The sequence below is a fragment of the Rhodnius prolixus genome, unplaced genomic scaffold (assembly GCF_049639745.1).
Source record: "Rhodnius prolixus isolate KJV_2025 unplaced genomic scaffold, Rpr scaffold_1, whole genome shotgun sequence".
NCBI lineage: Eukaryota > Metazoa > Arthropoda > Insecta > Hemiptera > Reduviidae > Rhodnius > Rhodnius prolixus.
In genome coordinates this window covers 13,766,711-13,781,840 of record NW_027411581.1, presented here as the reverse complement: position 1 = coordinate 13,781,840, position 15,130 = coordinate 13,766,711, and the positions used below count along the sequence as shown (strand labels likewise).

Below are 15,130 nucleotides of genomic sequence, written 5' to 3'. Positions count from 1 at the left end.
CAATTTCAACGAAAATTACATTTTTATATATAAAAAATGAATATATATATAAAATTTATTTTTTATAAATTACACTTTCAAGACGACAGTCACACTAATAGTTAATATTGAAAGAAGAATTACTGTATGCCTTAAAATGAATTTTATATCCTGTTTTTTCCTTCTCCTGTAAAGTTGATATTTTCTAGTTACGAGGTATCACTTCTTAGGCGACGATATTTAACTTTCCGGTAGTTTAAGTTAAAAAGATTGAAAATACATGATAGCCATCCTAATTTAGTGCTCGGGAATAAATTATTTGAAATGATTAGTTAATAAAAACTAATCAATTTTTTTTCTTTTGACAACTTGCCACTACCAGGTCCCACTCCTCCTCAGTAGATAATTACTGGGAGCTTTATCCACTTGTACTAACTTTTTCAGCGATTCACTGAGTCAAGAATTATTTTAAATAAAGCAGTTATAAAAATTAAAAACAAATGTATTACATGAAATGAGAAGAAGAGGTTTGAGAAAGAGAAAATATTTAGAAAGATGTAAAACTATTCGCAGAACAAATAAACATGAATAAGCTTTGGAAACGTCAAGAAATAAATTATATAAAAAGGTAAAGTAATCGCCTATTTTTTCAGGCGGGGCGTAACGTCCAACTGCCAATTAGGTGTCGTTGACAGAGGCGACTAGCAAACATACTTTACTGTAAATTTCTTTTATTAACCATTAAATAAAATCCAAGGCCTAAAGACCGGGAATCGAACCCAGTACCACAATGCATATTAGCTTTGCAGATCTCGCCTCTAACCGCTCGGCTACCGTGGCGCCTTAAAAAAAAAAAATTATATATATATAATTTATTTTTTTAATTTTACATTTATGGCCTGCTGCTGTTCGGGAAAAAAACATCACGGAGATGATTTTGCCGGCAAGTTTGTAGAATATAATATAATTTTCCATATCTGAGGGAGGAGATATTTGAAAAAAAATATACTTCTTTCGAGTTCAGATAAATTGGGTGTAATGCATAAGGTGCTACTCTATTTCGTTTTTAATTAATTTAAATCAAATATAGTTTCCTTGAAAATACGGTAAAAAGTTGTCTACACATAATTTCATTACTTAATAAAAGACATTACACCATCTTCGAACTCTGTTATACAATTTGTTTTGAAAAACTGAATTTTGCAAACTCACTCAATTCATGATCATCTTTAACCAAATGAAGGTTGCCAGAGGGGCTGCATGGTGCAATGGGCAGCATTCACTCGCCTAATTTGAGGCTCACATAAGTATACTAACCACTCAGATCTTCAAAAAGGAGGCAAAAACCTTATTCTGAATTAATATGGTGTTGAGAAGTTTCATTTTATAATGTAACACTTGACTATCTCATGCAAAATTAGACTGAGATAATAATAATTATAAAAAAAATACGGCCTGGTTACATTTCTTCCGGAACTTTTCATGGAGCACTCATGTCGCCCCCAGAAAAAACATGTTATAACCACGACATTGTAGCAAACATTTGTAGATTAAACATAATAGTAATAGGTTTCTAATTTGATGGAAAGCCCAAGCTTTGACATTCAGGTATGGATGTCATTAAAAACGATAGTATGTTTCTGAATGACCTTGATATGCATGTTCAGAGTTAAAAACAAAGGAGTGAGAACAATGTATCATGAGCTAGGGTTTTGCTAGTGCGTGCGCTAAGCCCAAGTAGTTGCATACACATTATACATACATGATGCACACTGTTGGTCTTTATCTTAAACAAAATACATTGTGTACTAAAAACTTTTACCGGGTCAAAAAAGAGTGTTCTAGTAGATTTGGTTTCTAGCAAAATTATCAATAGGTCTCAGTTTTATTACTAAATAGATAATTTAATAATAATATAATTCACAACTTAATGAATTATAATATTTTATAAACTATCAAATCTTGCAAATTGTTAAAAAAAGGGTTTATTTACAACTTTTTTAAATTTTCTACAAAAAAAGGTTTAATTAAATATAAATGATCTTAAAGGAAAAGCTATTTGATTAAATTACATTAGAATATTTAACATTATTTAAACTGTTGTTAAATTTTACACTTAACAGTGGTGCATTTACTGTCACATACAAACATACAAATACTTTATTCCAGCTGAGAATTAGAGACGGAGAAAACTTGCTCTTTATTTACTACTTTATCTTTTTTTTCTTTACTACCTAGAAAATAATTTGCTCTTAACGCACATTATTATGCACCCATTTTTCTGATGATGTCATTAGTTCAATAAGATTTCACTATAACTAATCCTAAACCGCGTAATTTCTTTTGTCATTCTATTTCTCAGAATTAAACAGGTATCAGTTACAATACACATACGTTTATATTTCTAATTCAAAATTTCCATTAAAATTATTGAATTATAAAATATTTCAGTTAAATTTTCAATATAATTTATTTTGAATTGGCCTTTTATTTTAATGGAGATCTTATTTCTAAAAATTGGAAAATATATATATATTATAATAAAAATTACCATTTTCATTTATTTGTTGTTTTTTCTTCTTTTTAAATCAAATCAATTAATCTAAATAAATAGTTAAACATAGAGAAAATACAATTAAATTGTAGGGCGAAAAATCATTCAACGCCATGGGTCTTCAACTCTTCCGAACTTGAACACTAACGAGCCAGCAAATATAAACAGATTTTGTAGGAATAGAGCTGTACCAACCCAAAGTGAATCTTTTTCTATAAAAAATAATAAACAAATATTATTTTTAAGCAAGGAAAAAATAATTAGCAGAAAGTTCACTAATATTTTTATGAATGAGAAAAATAAGTTTTGGTTTGCTTTAGCAATTGAATAAATTGCGATTGCAGTCAAAATAAAAGGAAAAAAACATTTACCTTTTGTAACACTTTTAAACTGGCTAACCAAAATCCAGCAGGAAGCAATAACCGCTGCAAAACCAAGTACAAAACCTACAAACAACCATAATCTTGCACCTCTAGGGCCTATCCATCCTCCTTGCATAGCAAATGTATCTCCCTGCATTTGTAAACTCGACACTGAATTTATCCTATAACATATGTATCCTATACATATATGTGTTACATTTGCTATTTAGAAACATTTCTCACAAAATAGATAAACTAAAAGAACAGAAGCAGTAAGTTTATAACTTAAGTACTCATTAAATTTCAATTGAATTCTGAAGATTTTAAACTAAATAACTTACATAAATAATGACAGAGTACCAATTATCCCGCAAACATGGTATGCACCATGAAAAGAGTCTGAATGAGTGGCATTGGCATCAATAATAAACCACCAACCTGTAAAAAACTGAAGAACAAAATTATTAGGAAATTAATGCATGCTCAATATCTGGGGTGTAGAGCAATTCCCACCATTGCTTAAAAATCAAACTAAGTTCCAAAAAGATAAAGCCATTAGATTTAGAAGTTATTCAAGTCGGCACGGGAGTTAAAATTTTTGCCTCAAATCAGAGTATACAGAGAAATGTGAGTGGCTTCTCGCTAAAAACTACTCTCGAACAGCTACATTAATTTTTTTAAAAGGAAATAACAGGAATAAAAGGAATCAATCCATGCAAAGATTGATAGCTCGATCAAAAAACGAATATTTCTGTGAGAAAGAAACCCAATCTTCCAACAAAAGCTATTTAGTTTTGTTTTTTTTATTGTTAACATAAATTATATTTAGATATAATCGACTTTAACACCAAAACTCAAGATAAAAAATAAAACAAATTAATCCTACATACATTATTTGCAAGAAACGCAAGTAGAATAACACTTTTAACCTTTTTTTTTATTTACACTTGTTTTATTGTTATTGTTACATAACTCTTTCAACAAAATACAAATTTTGTTAAGAATACCAAAAAGATGATTGCAAGCATGATGAATAAACGTAAAATACAATTTTATCATGGAAGAAAACAAAGTTATTATTCATAGTATTTTCAAATACCTCACATTAGGTCAACTTCTGTAATAAGCAACCCTTATCAATTCAAAACGGATAATTGCTATTAATAAATGCTAGTATAAAAACAGGATATAAAGATGTATTCAAGTCTAATTTAATGGTATCTCTTGAGTTTTCAAACTAGGTTCAAGAAATTGTATTTAAAATAGTAGGCTAAGAAATCAAACTAAAACAAGAGTATTCCCGTAAAATTACCAATAATCCAGCGATGAGAGATGAAATTGCATTTTTCTTATCTCCACCTTCAAACCAAATACATGATGGTAAATTTTCCATAACGTTTCCCATTTTGAAGTTAAGTAAAATAAACGCACTTAAATGACTATGTTTTGGAGTCGTTCAGATAAAGAAAATTCTGTGGCACATTTTCATTAACCACTTAACTGTAAAATTTATAGAATATTAGAAATTTGCGAAGTTTCACAAAAGTTTTTTAACACCTACAGATCATTAACATTACATTCTACTGACAGTACCCCTTGCTTTCTGTTTCCTCTTAGTCCACGTACACTCACTGCACAAGTTCTAGTTCTATCTCTCTGTGTTCCTGTGTATATCATTGTCCGTAATGAATCCAGTGATGTATAGAATAGAACAAAGGGATATATTGGGCCATTAAAAGTTTTGCTTTGCAACACTGGTTGATCAAAATTGAAAACTTCACATTCCCTTCCCGGTTGAGGTTCTAACTTTGTCATCAAGATGGCGACTGTCCTGGACAATGTAGTTTTGTTGCATAGAAATTTGAAAGCGGAATGGACGAAAAAACCTCCAAATTTACAGTCATGTGGGAAATTATTAGACGAATTAAAGGTACAAATTAGCAAAATGATATTAATGATGTATACATATTTCGGTTTTTATCATTTAATATACTCTTATGTTTAGATTGCTCTAACACACTTAATATTTTTGCCAACGTCTAATTCTGCTGCCTCTCAAAAAGAATTACTTATTGCAAGTATGTAGAAAAATAATATTTATTTTGTAAAAATTGAAGAGCATATTGTAACAATGGAATACTTTTTTTAAAGGAGATATTCTGGAAATTGGAGCCCAATGGAGCATCGCAACAAAAAATATTCCATCATTTGAAAGATACATGGCTCAATTAAAGTGTTATTATTTGGATTATAAGTAAGTATATCTAGCAACTTTAATTATTATTAGTTCGTTCGATCTTGTATGGATAATAACTTGTTTCGTAATTTAGGATGATACCCAAATCCTTCAAATTTCAGATTAGTACTGTTGATTACTATTTAAGCTCGTAAGTTTCTTTCAAATACTTTTTTAAAAAAAAATACCTACAAGAAGTATTTTACTTTTATATAGTTAGGTTACAAGTAATGGGGGTAATGTATCAACCACCACCTAAAGTTCAATGCGAATCGTTGGAAGTATTTTTGAGCAAGTTGCAAAAAAAAAATTGTTACAACTGATTGGTTTATATGTGTTTTATTAAGAAAATTGCAGAGCTGAGAAATTACCTCTAAAAAAGTTGCATTCCATTTGACGAATTTTGTTAAAATTAATGTTTAAAGGGACTGTGGTATCAAAGCGGATATTAGTTTGAGCGTCCTTCGACTTGTAGCTTTTTATATTTAAGTTCAATTTACAAAGAGATTCATGCGCTAAAATCTTTTTAGTTATTAAATATTTATTATAAACTATCCATAATATTTCCACTTTTCAGGATTAACAGGGAGAAAAAGTTAATGATAAATACACACTACTGTATTCTAAGATGTTTAAGTTTTCTTTATGAGGGCATAATAACCCATTGGTTCATTGCCCCCCCCCACCAAAAAAAAGTTTTCTTTTAATCTTGTTCTATTAGTATTCTTTCAAAGAATTTTCCTTCAATTCTCATCCGATGGAAACTAAACAAAAGCGAAATGCTCTCAGCTTCCCATAAAAATATAGAGAAATGTTAGCTCTTCGCGTTGTAGGCCATAGCTTCCGCTGGAAACAAATATTTACTTTCTTGAAAAAAGTTACTGAAGTATATATATACATATATAATAATGGATATTTGAATTTTTACGTTTGATTTAACTGTAGATAAGGCACTGCGAGGTATTAACAGAAATTCGGACATTCAAGACATTAGAAAATGTATTCATGTTCATCTAATTGTGCATTAGAAAGTGCTTCTTTTTATAATTCCGACCGGTTCTGGCCCTTTTATTTCATAAGCAGTAGAAAAAGAAATTATATTAAGTTCAGTTTTCTAGTGTAAAAGTGTGGAAGCTTTTATTGCACCTCGTACCAACTGTTCACTGTATTTATTTAGACTGAGCAATGTATATATATATAACTGAATTCAGGATTTGGTTCCATTGTTTTGGTAAATTATCAATTGTTGCGTGTAGATGGCAGAAAAATTTAGTGTTCAGTTTTCATCTCTTAATAATTGTTTATCTGTCATTTCAGAGATCATCTTCCAGAGTCAGCTTACAAGTATCAGCTTTTAGGGTTGAACTTATTGCTATTACTTTCTCAGAATCGTGTAGCAGAATTTCATACGGAACTTGAACTACTGCCTTCAGACCAAATTCAGAGCAATGTATATGTTAGGCATCCTTTATCTCTAGAGCAGTATTTGATGGAGGGTAACTATAACAAAGTAAGTAAGAAGAATAGAATTAAAATTGTTTCTCATATTCATTAAAGCACTTTCTTTTTCCCTTTTTAACCATCATTAATGTTTGTTGTAGATATTTCTAGCAAAGGGTAATGTTCCTGCAGAAAGTTATAATTTTTTCATTGATATTCTTCTAGAAACTATTCGAAATGAAATAGCTGGTTGTTTGGAAGTTGCGTACAAAAAAATTTCATCCTCCGATGCGACCAGAATGCTTAATCTTGCTAATCTATCTGCTTTAAAAGAGTATGCTGCAAAAGTAAGCTTTAAAATACTTACCACCTTTTTCAGGTTTTTCTTAATATTGAAATTACTGTTTTGTCCGAAAGTAATCCTTTTTATAAAACAAAGGTGTTTGAACGCAAACCCACTCTTTTGAAATGTGGATTAAGATTCTATTTCTTACTGATAAGATTTTCTTACTACGCTGTTCACTTTGCCTTTACTAGTAATTGACACTTTTTGAAAAATTAAATACTAATAAACACCACTCCTTATGCAAAATCTTTTACTTATCCTTGTACTTCCATTCTTTTGCAGAAACATTGGGTTGTAGGAAAAGATAACTATTATTATTTTGCTCCAGAAGATAAGAAGAAAAGTGATGAAGCTCTTCCATCTAAAGAACTAGTGACACAGGCAATGGAGTATGCTAGGGAATTGGAAATGATTGTTTAAAATTAAAACATTAATTTATTGTAAATAAAGAAATTATTTTGCTTGTGTACAATAATAATAATAATTATACAACTTTTTCTTAAATCTTGTTTCAATTTATAAATGTTTTTGTAGTAAGTTTTTCAAATAGGTAGCTTTTTTCTGAATATTTTCTTCACTGTCTTTGTGTAACTTACGCCATTTTGAGTGATCAATATCTAACATTCCGCCAATAATTTCCTGAACAAACATATATGAAGTGTTAGTAAAAAAAAAAAAAAAAACAATTTTTAGATCAAAGCAATGCTATTTTAGTTTTATACCTGAGCAAAATTATTGGGGAATAATCTTTTCTCTTCAATTACATGTGCGTATCCGGGCTGCATACCAAAATCCACAGCAAAGTATGGTAAACCTTTTGGTATTGCTTTGCGAACATTTTTACCTTTTAAATCAACAACTTTTTTATTGCTGGACCACTCAGATTCGCATTCCATGATGGCTTTCTGTAAAAATACTTATGAAAATGATTTGCACACATTAATTGAATATGGAAATTTCTAATAGGTAAGAGAAAAATACCTTAAAATATATAGGTGCAACTTCTCCAGTTTCTGTTGGTACTGGAACACAGTGTAACTGCATGTGAGGGAATCTGTCCAAATTAGACGCACATTCGAAAAATATTACATCTTCATCTTCAGCAGCAAATATTTTCACTAGATTTTTTCTGAGGTTCTAAAATCATAATATAATAAGAGAAGCGACTCCAATTATCAATTGATTGTAAAGTTTTTAAAAAACTAAGGTTACTGAGATTTCCAATAACAATATCCTGCAGAAAATTTCAATGAGTACAATTCATTATTTTCTACACAGTTTATCTAAACTTAACAGAAGTAATGCTCAGGGTTATTATATATATATTTTTATATTAATATTTATATATTAATTCTTTACGCTTTGTTCTGGAGAAAAATATATACATATATATTTTTCTCCAGAACAAAGCGTTAAAGAATTTTCAACAAACCGTACTGACTTTTTTTATTGCAATAGTAAAGTAAAATCGCTGGAATCAATAAAACAGAAAGCACAAAGTAGTTAGTGCAAGTGTTTTTTTAATTCGAATGTTCATGACTGAATTGTCATCCACTTCACTAAGAAAGAAATATCAGTTATTTTTATGTTAATATTTATAGTAGTAAATCATACCATAACATCTTCCCAAACATCTTCATCCAAATTAGTTGCGCAAGTCACGTGATCACATGGAAGAATTATACAGTGGCCATCAGTAAGTGAATATGATGATGGCACACAAAGTTGTACCTGAAAAATATTTATTAACTAATCTCAGGGAAGGGATTGGCCATGTGGTTAGCGTAGTGGATTCCCACGAGGAGACCCCGGGTTCAATCCAGCTGCAGGCCTTTAGGTTTTCTTTTTCTAGAAGCTTCTTACAGCTCACTGTCCGGTGGTGGTCAGTGTTGCCTGTAACGAGAGAACACTGTCCGGAGGCCGGAAGTGCACCGAAAACAGCTCCAGGCGCCAAAATAAATCGTTTTAACACTAGGACCAAATCCAATGCAATGCACAACATATTAGGTTCATCAGCAACAATTTACAATTCTATCATATTTTCTGAATGCGCTGTTCACTGCCTTTACTAATTCCAACAGGCATTACTACATCGAAAAATTAGTTCCTACTAAAGCTACTTAAACTGGGAACAGGTTGGGAACTATCGGCTGGGTGGAAATTAGCTTCGAAAGTGAGTAAGATAAGCGAACGGAACCGTGGCAGTACATATCAAGCACACACTACATAATACTGCTCTGCACTGAGTACATTTTATGTAGTATATTGCATAACCATTTGCTACTGTAGATAATTTATACAGATACAAATAAATAAAAAAATTTTTACGAACTTGAACGACGCTCGCTAGATTCAACAATCTAAATGGCGTGGGTACATTATAAAAAGTAAAGGCAAGAGAGTTCCATCAAACTGAGTCTGCATCTATTCGTTAACCGACATTAAATCGCTACAGCGAACTAATGAACTCGCTACGAATCTACCTAACTTCAAGAAGGATAGCCTAGCCATTATTATCCTTATAAAAGAAACGTGAAGAAACCCAATGTAGTATAAATCGGTAACTTAAACGTCAATTTTCCACTTTGTTTCTCTTTATTTTCTAACATCTCCAGAATTTCTTTTTTTTTTACTCTGTACCTTAGTTTAACTACTGAGTCTTTTCTTTTAATAAGCCTTCATGAAGACCACCACTAAGTTTTCCATTTGGAGGAACCAAAAGTTGGAAGGATTTTCATCAAAAACACTGCTCGCTCATTATTCGATAAACATTACTTTTTATATCAGATGCATTTATATCAGAGCCGTCGATTAAACATCAATAAGGTTGACCGTACAATGCGTGGACGTACTTACTGTACATGCTCTCACATCCCTAGCTCTAAACAAACTAGCTTAACTATGTTGGCTACAATTGTGAACATATCGGGAACCCGATCAGACACCTTAAGGAGCCACAATAAATCTTTTAAGTCATTGGATTTGGGCAGCATTCCTTAACATCTAACGTTCAGAATCTCCAAACAAATATTTAAAAACAGTTGAGCATTAATTCAATAATAAAAAAATACCTTATTTCTGATAGCAACAATTACGTCTTGATTCATCTGTTTACTATCTAAACACCAATAACAATTTTCCAACGCATTTTCTTTTCTAACATTGTCTTTGATAGCTTCATTCCAATTTTTCCTGTCCTGTCTGCTGGTACTTGCACAAGATGCGGTTTCTTCAAATGAATCTTCATTATTTCCAGACAATTCCTAAGAAAATAACTTATGAATACTAAAAAAAAAATGTGGTAAAGTGAGAAAATCAAAATGTGTGCGAATAATTGAAATTAACACATAAATATGCAGCTTGAATGCGTCACTTTACGAGTGAAGTTTTTGATTAATAAGAATCATATAAGGATGGTTTCTCAAACTTTTTTACATGCCCCTAAAAATTACTTGATCCATACTGTAGGATTCAGTACAATTGTCTTTTTCAAAATAACCTTTTTATTTACTTACATTTTACTCATAAATATAAATAAATATAATAAATATAAATGCGCCACGGAAGTCATAGGGTTAATGGCCCCCTAAGATCCAGTGCCAGTAGGGTACTGGGTTCATTACCTGGTCGAGGCCTTGAATTTTACTTTAAATGATTATTATTAGTTTATTTTTAAATGAGAAATTTAATCACTAATTACAAATGAAATAAAAAATAAGACGATTCTTTAGCTGCATCTTGTTTCCGAAACAGAATATAAGCAATTGACATATGTATGTAACTGAAATTTATGTAAAAAGACATGTGAGCATAACTAAACCTCGACCGAAAATAAATGAACATAAAGAAAATAATAATATTAGTAATAATAATAAAGACAAAAACAGAAACTTTTTTCTAAATGTAAGCATTCGAGCTGCGACAACTTTTTTGTCTATTTAAATAAACTTTTCTTCCTTCAAATGCACTATTACGAATACTTCAATGGTACTTACAGAAGACATCATTTAATTAGCAAAGTCTGCTAATTGTTTTGAATTTTACTCACTTTTACGGCATTACACATTGCAAAAAAAACCCCTGGAAAAAACTGTGTTGCCTATTAATTGTTATCCAATCACGGTTATTCGATTTTTTTAATTTTCTAGATGATTTTCCAAGAATTGTTTTTTCGAATACAAACAGAAAATAAATTTGAGAAATTTAGATCGTCAAAAATAATACATATATATGTAAATATGGAAATCCTTAGCAGTGCACCTACTTTTCCCATGAGTTTCATAAAGGTTGCATTTTGTTCACGTGATGAACTAAAACGTTCTTTTTCAAACTGAAAATAAAAAGAAATAAGCAATATATTAATTCAAAACAGTAAGATTAAAGAAAAAGTCAATAATTTCTAAATTTGTTGAAATTTTGCCAAAATTTCTTTCCATAAAACAAATACCAAAAATCTGTGCGACAAATATATTCACTTTTCTCTTATTGCAATTATTACGCCAAAACATTCAAAAAAAAAAAAAAATTAAACTAAAGATATAAGTTAAGAACACATAACCGCAAGAGTAGGAATTACAGAAAGGTATTATTAGGTAGGCGAGCGGTTTATGATAAATAAAAAGACGTCATAAAAGCGGATGTTTGATATCCGCCTTCATCCACGACACCTAAATTGATAGTTTTGGCGTAAAGCCCGTCTGAAAAAAATAAGCATTACTTTACTTTTTTTAAGAAAATTAAGCAAGGAATCGGATTAAGAAATATGAATAGACCACTCTATATCTTCCCTCTCATCAGTTTGAATGCGAGTCAAACAAAGCTCTCAAAAAATAATTTTTCCTAAAAACTGTTCTAACCAAAACAAAGATACCAATCGTAGGTAATTATTATTCCACGTTTAATGGAGCATTCCTAGTTGATAATGTTTTTTTTTTAAAAAAAAACCATAACTATTTATACAAAATCGCATTTCTGGCCAACAAACTTTTGTTCAAGTTTGAAGTTCTAGCAATACTTTTAATATTATGTAATGGCGAAAGGAATAACTCAGTGGTTAGCGTAAACTAGATTCCCACGTGAAGAACCCGAGATCGAATCTAGCTGTGGCTCTAAGATTTTCTCTTCCTAGCAGCTTCTTACAGCTCACTGTCCGGTGATGGATAATTTTATCTAACAAAAGAACACAGACCGTAGGCCAGCAATGCATTGAAACAGCTCCGAGTGCTAATACCTCAGACGTTGACTGGCTCTAAACTGATAAAATAAAAATAAATAAATATGTATGGTGACGGAACAGTACATTAACCTGAATAAGCTTAACATATGTAGCTCTTCCTTCGTAACAATTTTACAGGGAAGTAAATTAAAAGGTTGGAGCTACTTTTAGAGCAATGTAAGAAAACAAAATTGTTTTAGTAAAATCGCATTTCTTTTTGGTTTAAGCCAAAATCTTTGTATCAGAAGTGAGTAGATTTTGTTTTCATTTTCAAGGGATTGCAAAACATGTACTTCCTGTAAACTCAATTTCGAAAATTTTTCACGATCGCAATAATTACTTTTATTAGGTGTAAGAGAAAGTAAAATGCCACAGCTTCTTGAGAGTAAACTTCTTCAAAATCAGTTATTGGCATGTGTTTTTATTTACATTTAATTTGATGAACCTGAAAATTCAAGGAGAATACACAGGCTACTTTGCCGTAGTTGAGATGGAAACATTATACTAATATGTTTTCAGTCACCAATACTTTTAAATTTATTAAAACGCAAACCCTTAAATATCTCGATTTTAACATAAACGGACTTAGGCCCATTTTAAAATAATCAGCACATTTAATGGATTTCCAGAACTGATTTTGAATATGTTAATATATCTGAAGTTCTTACAATTTCGCCTAATATCCCAAAAGTACGAAACTAATTTTAATAATTTAGTTATTACCATTTGTTGAAGACTCTGTGAGTCATCATCTGCAAAATATCTAACACGTTTACTTCCTTCATGTGTTTCAACTCTTCTCTTTGCATTTAATCGTTCTTCTCGAATGCTCTTTAATGGACGAGTAAATCCTTTACTGTCAGTTTCTGTGAGGATTACTACTTCTCTAGTATTTTCATCTTCATCATCCTCCTCGCTTGAACTACCATAGGTATCTTTTTTGGCTTTCTCATATTCCACTCTAAGTTCTGCTGCCAATTTCTTTAAAAAAAGTAAGAAAAAAAGCTATTTTTGAAACCCTTATACAGTTAAAAAGTTATTGAATCTGTGCCGTATTAAACATACCATATTTCCCATTAGTTCAGCTCTCAAGACTTTGCCACACATTCTATTAAGTTCATCTCTAGTGTAAGTTTTCGGGGACTCTTCCACCAATGAACCTTCATCACTTGAACTTCCTTCGGTGCTGTTGACTTTTCTGTGACAATTTCATTGTTACTTCGTTGAAAAATTACACTCTCATAGAGGCGCTAATGACTATAGTTGTCGGTGCGATATCTTTAATAAAGTATTACTTACCTGTTTTTTTCTGGAGACTGAAAAAGTAAATTTTCGTTGGGCTCCGACCTAGTTCCTTCCACGATTGGACCTTTCTGCCATCTTTTTTTAGAAGAGCTAGAACTAATACTTCTAGATTCTTTCGGTCCGCTCTTCTTTTCAATATTAGAATAGTCTTCAGTATCTTCTAATTTTGGTTTCTGAAAACTTTTATTAGAGTTACCCCTTCTCCCTCTTTTATTTTCTTGTTCAACATGACCATCTTCATCTGATTTAGGTCCTGCACTGTTTCTTGCTTGTCTGCTTGAAGAGTTCTTTATATTTCGTTTTTCATCTGATTTATTCAAGATATTTTTATCTGAATGTTTGTTAGTACTGCAGGTAGCTTTATTACCATTTCTACAATCATTATTATTTTTTGAACGTAGGTCTGTAGAAATCTAAAATATAAATATTCGAATGAAAAATAAATACATTTTAAGAAATAATGCCTCAAAAAATGAATTAAGCAAACTATCACATTTTTGTTTGATGTTTCTTTTTGACCATATTCAGATCTTGACTTTTTACAATCCGGAGGCAATCCGTCACCACCATTACGCCAGTATGGATTTAATTCTCTACTACTTTGACCCAACTGAAAAAAGTTTACTATTTTAGTCTTAGATTAGGTTTGTTTGCGGAGTGCCTGAAGTCACTTTGACTTTAAAGAACTTTTTGGCTCTATTAAGTGCCACGCTTGCTACAGATTTCAGAGGCCTTTAAAGCGTACTGTAGTGTAGTAGAGAGTGAGTGTGTGAAGTTAAGCTGGAGTTAGCCTGAAAGTTCGCATGCTTAACCAAAACAATACTGTTGTCTCAAAATAAATTTTCTAGATATTCTACATTCCCGGAGGAATTATATATATATATATATATATATATATATATATATATATATATATATAGTTATGCTAGTCTATAAAAATAATTATTGAAATATGGAGTCGGTAAAATCAGTCATAGAGGAAATAAAAATGAGCCAAAAATCGTCATGAAAAAATTATACACTGATATACCTTTTCCGGTTTAGCTTCTCTCTTCCTGGCATCTTTTTTGTCTTTACTTTCTTTTTTGTGGGCTAAAGAACTTAAATCCATTTCTAAGGACATCCATTCATCACGTTTTTTGACCTGTACATCTTGATCTTCTTTAAATTCTTTTTCTACCCATTCTACTTCACTTTCTGAACCCTAAAAAAATAATTTATTAAAAAACTATGAGACAATTTTAACTTTTATAATAAATATCTTACAAGTAAATTTTACCGAAGAATTTTTTTTTTTCTTCTCCTTCTTATTCTTTTTCTTATACTTTTTAGAATGACCATCCATTACAGTATAAATATGAATTCAACGATGAAAACAAAAATTCAAGCAATGACGAGAACTTAACCGAATACTCTACAAAACAGAATATCTATTGTTTGCAACCTTATTGCAATAACCTCATAATAACCTTAATATTATCAATCAAATTAATTATATGAATTTCAGTTTATTGGTATTCATTCAAAGATATTATTCAAAACAGAAAAAATATTACTTATATTCGCGAATATGGCAAGGTCAACACCGAATATAAATTAATACTTTTACGAAAAAATAATAATTTTAAACCTTTTATCGATAAAAGCAATTGATCGATAGATTCGTATAATTTTTAAAGAAAAGAAGGTTTCT

The 15,130-nt window shown here is 30.7% G+C and overlaps 3 protein-coding genes across 5 annotated transcripts; 1 reads left to right on the top strand and 2 right to left on the bottom strand.

The window, feature by feature from the left end:
- Positions 1-1,948: 1,948 nt before the first annotated feature.
- On the bottom strand, positions 1,949-4,623 carry LOC141455249 (transmembrane protein 50A). 3 transcript variants are annotated; one of them, XM_074130172.1, is made up of 5 exons: positions 4,489-4,623; positions 4,208-4,395; positions 3,237-3,343; positions 2,905-3,077; positions 1,949-2,745 (listed from the first exon to the last, which is right to left on the bottom strand). In XM_074130172.1, the coding sequence occupies exons 2-5, from the start codon at positions 4,298-4,300 to the stop codon at positions 2,639-2,641; spliced, it is 480 nt and encodes a 159-aa protein (XP_073986273.1). In that variant the 5' UTR covers positions 4,301-4,395; positions 4,489-4,623; the 3' UTR covers positions 1,949-2,638. The 3 variants fall into 3 exon arrangements, with proteins under 3 accessions (XP_073986273.1, XP_073986269.1, XP_073986264.1); XM_074130168.1 differs by having other exon boundaries at positions 4,473-4,607; XM_074130163.1 differs by having other exon boundaries at positions 4,208-4,546.
- Positions 4,624-4,664: 41 nt separating this feature from the next.
- On the top strand, positions 4,665-7,421 carry Rpn12 (regulatory particle non-ATPase 12). Its single transcript, XM_074130108.1, has 6 exons — positions 4,665-4,825; positions 4,901-4,973; positions 5,047-5,149; positions 6,449-6,641; positions 6,733-6,918; positions 7,200-7,421. Exons 1-6 carry the CDS (start codon positions 4,715-4,717, stop codon positions 7,335-7,337), a joined length of 804 nt encoding a protein of 267 aa, XP_073986209.1. The 5' UTR covers positions 4,665-4,714; the 3' UTR covers positions 7,338-7,421.
- LOC141455070 (CWF19-like protein 2 homolog) lies at positions 7,330-14,911 on the bottom strand. Its single transcript, XM_074129927.1, has 12 exons — positions 14,717-14,911; positions 14,468-14,641; positions 13,931-14,047; positions 13,432-13,850; positions 13,198-13,330; positions 12,856-13,113; positions 11,182-11,247; positions 9,989-10,180; positions 8,532-8,648; positions 7,899-8,054; positions 7,640-7,822; positions 7,330-7,556 (listed from the first exon to the last, which is right to left on the bottom strand). Exons 1-12 carry the CDS (start codon positions 14,780-14,782, stop codon positions 7,434-7,436), a joined length of 2,004 nt encoding a protein of 667 aa, XP_073986028.1. The 5' UTR covers positions 14,783-14,911; the 3' UTR covers positions 7,330-7,433.
- Between the last annotated feature and the right edge of the window lie 219 nt (positions 14,912-15,130).

Bases quoted from the DNA above. Each gene is read 5' to 3' on its own strand.
- LOC141455249 (XM_074130172.1), bottom strand. From the start codon at position 4,300: ATGGGAAACGTTATGGAAAATTTACCATCATGTATTTGGTTTGAAGGT. The intron at 3,344-4,207 runs GTAATTTTACGG...TTTGTTCTTCAG, and splicing joins CTCTCATCGCTGGATTATTG to TTTTTTACAGGTTGGTGGTT. The intron at 3,078-3,236 runs GTAAGTTATTTA...CATATGTTATAG, and splicing joins GGTACTCTGTCATTATTTAT to GATAAATTCAGTGTCGAGTT.
- Rpn12 (XM_074130108.1), top strand. From the start codon at position 4,715: ATGGCGACTGTCCTGGACAATGTAGTTTTGTTGCATAGAAATTTGAAA. The intron at 4,974-5,046 runs GTATGTAGAAAA...CTTTTTTTAAAG, and splicing joins AAAAGAATTACTTATTGCAA to GAGATATTCTGGAAATTGGA. The intron at 6,919-7,199 runs GTAAGCTTTAAA...ATTCTTTTGCAG, and splicing joins TAAAAGAGTATGCTGCAAAA to AAACATTGGGTTGTAGGAAA.
- LOC141455070 (XM_074129927.1), bottom strand. From the start codon at position 14,782: ATGGATGGTCATTCTAAAAAGTATAAGAAAAAGAATAAGAAGGAGAAG. The intron at 8,649-9,988 runs GTATTTTTTTAT...AATATTTTTCAG, and splicing joins TTGTTGCTATCAGAAATAAG to GTACAACTTTGTGTGCCATC. The intron at 7,823-7,898 runs GTATTTTTCTCT...GTATTTTTACAG, and splicing joins TTGCACCTATATATTTTAAG to AAAGCCATCATGGAATGCGA.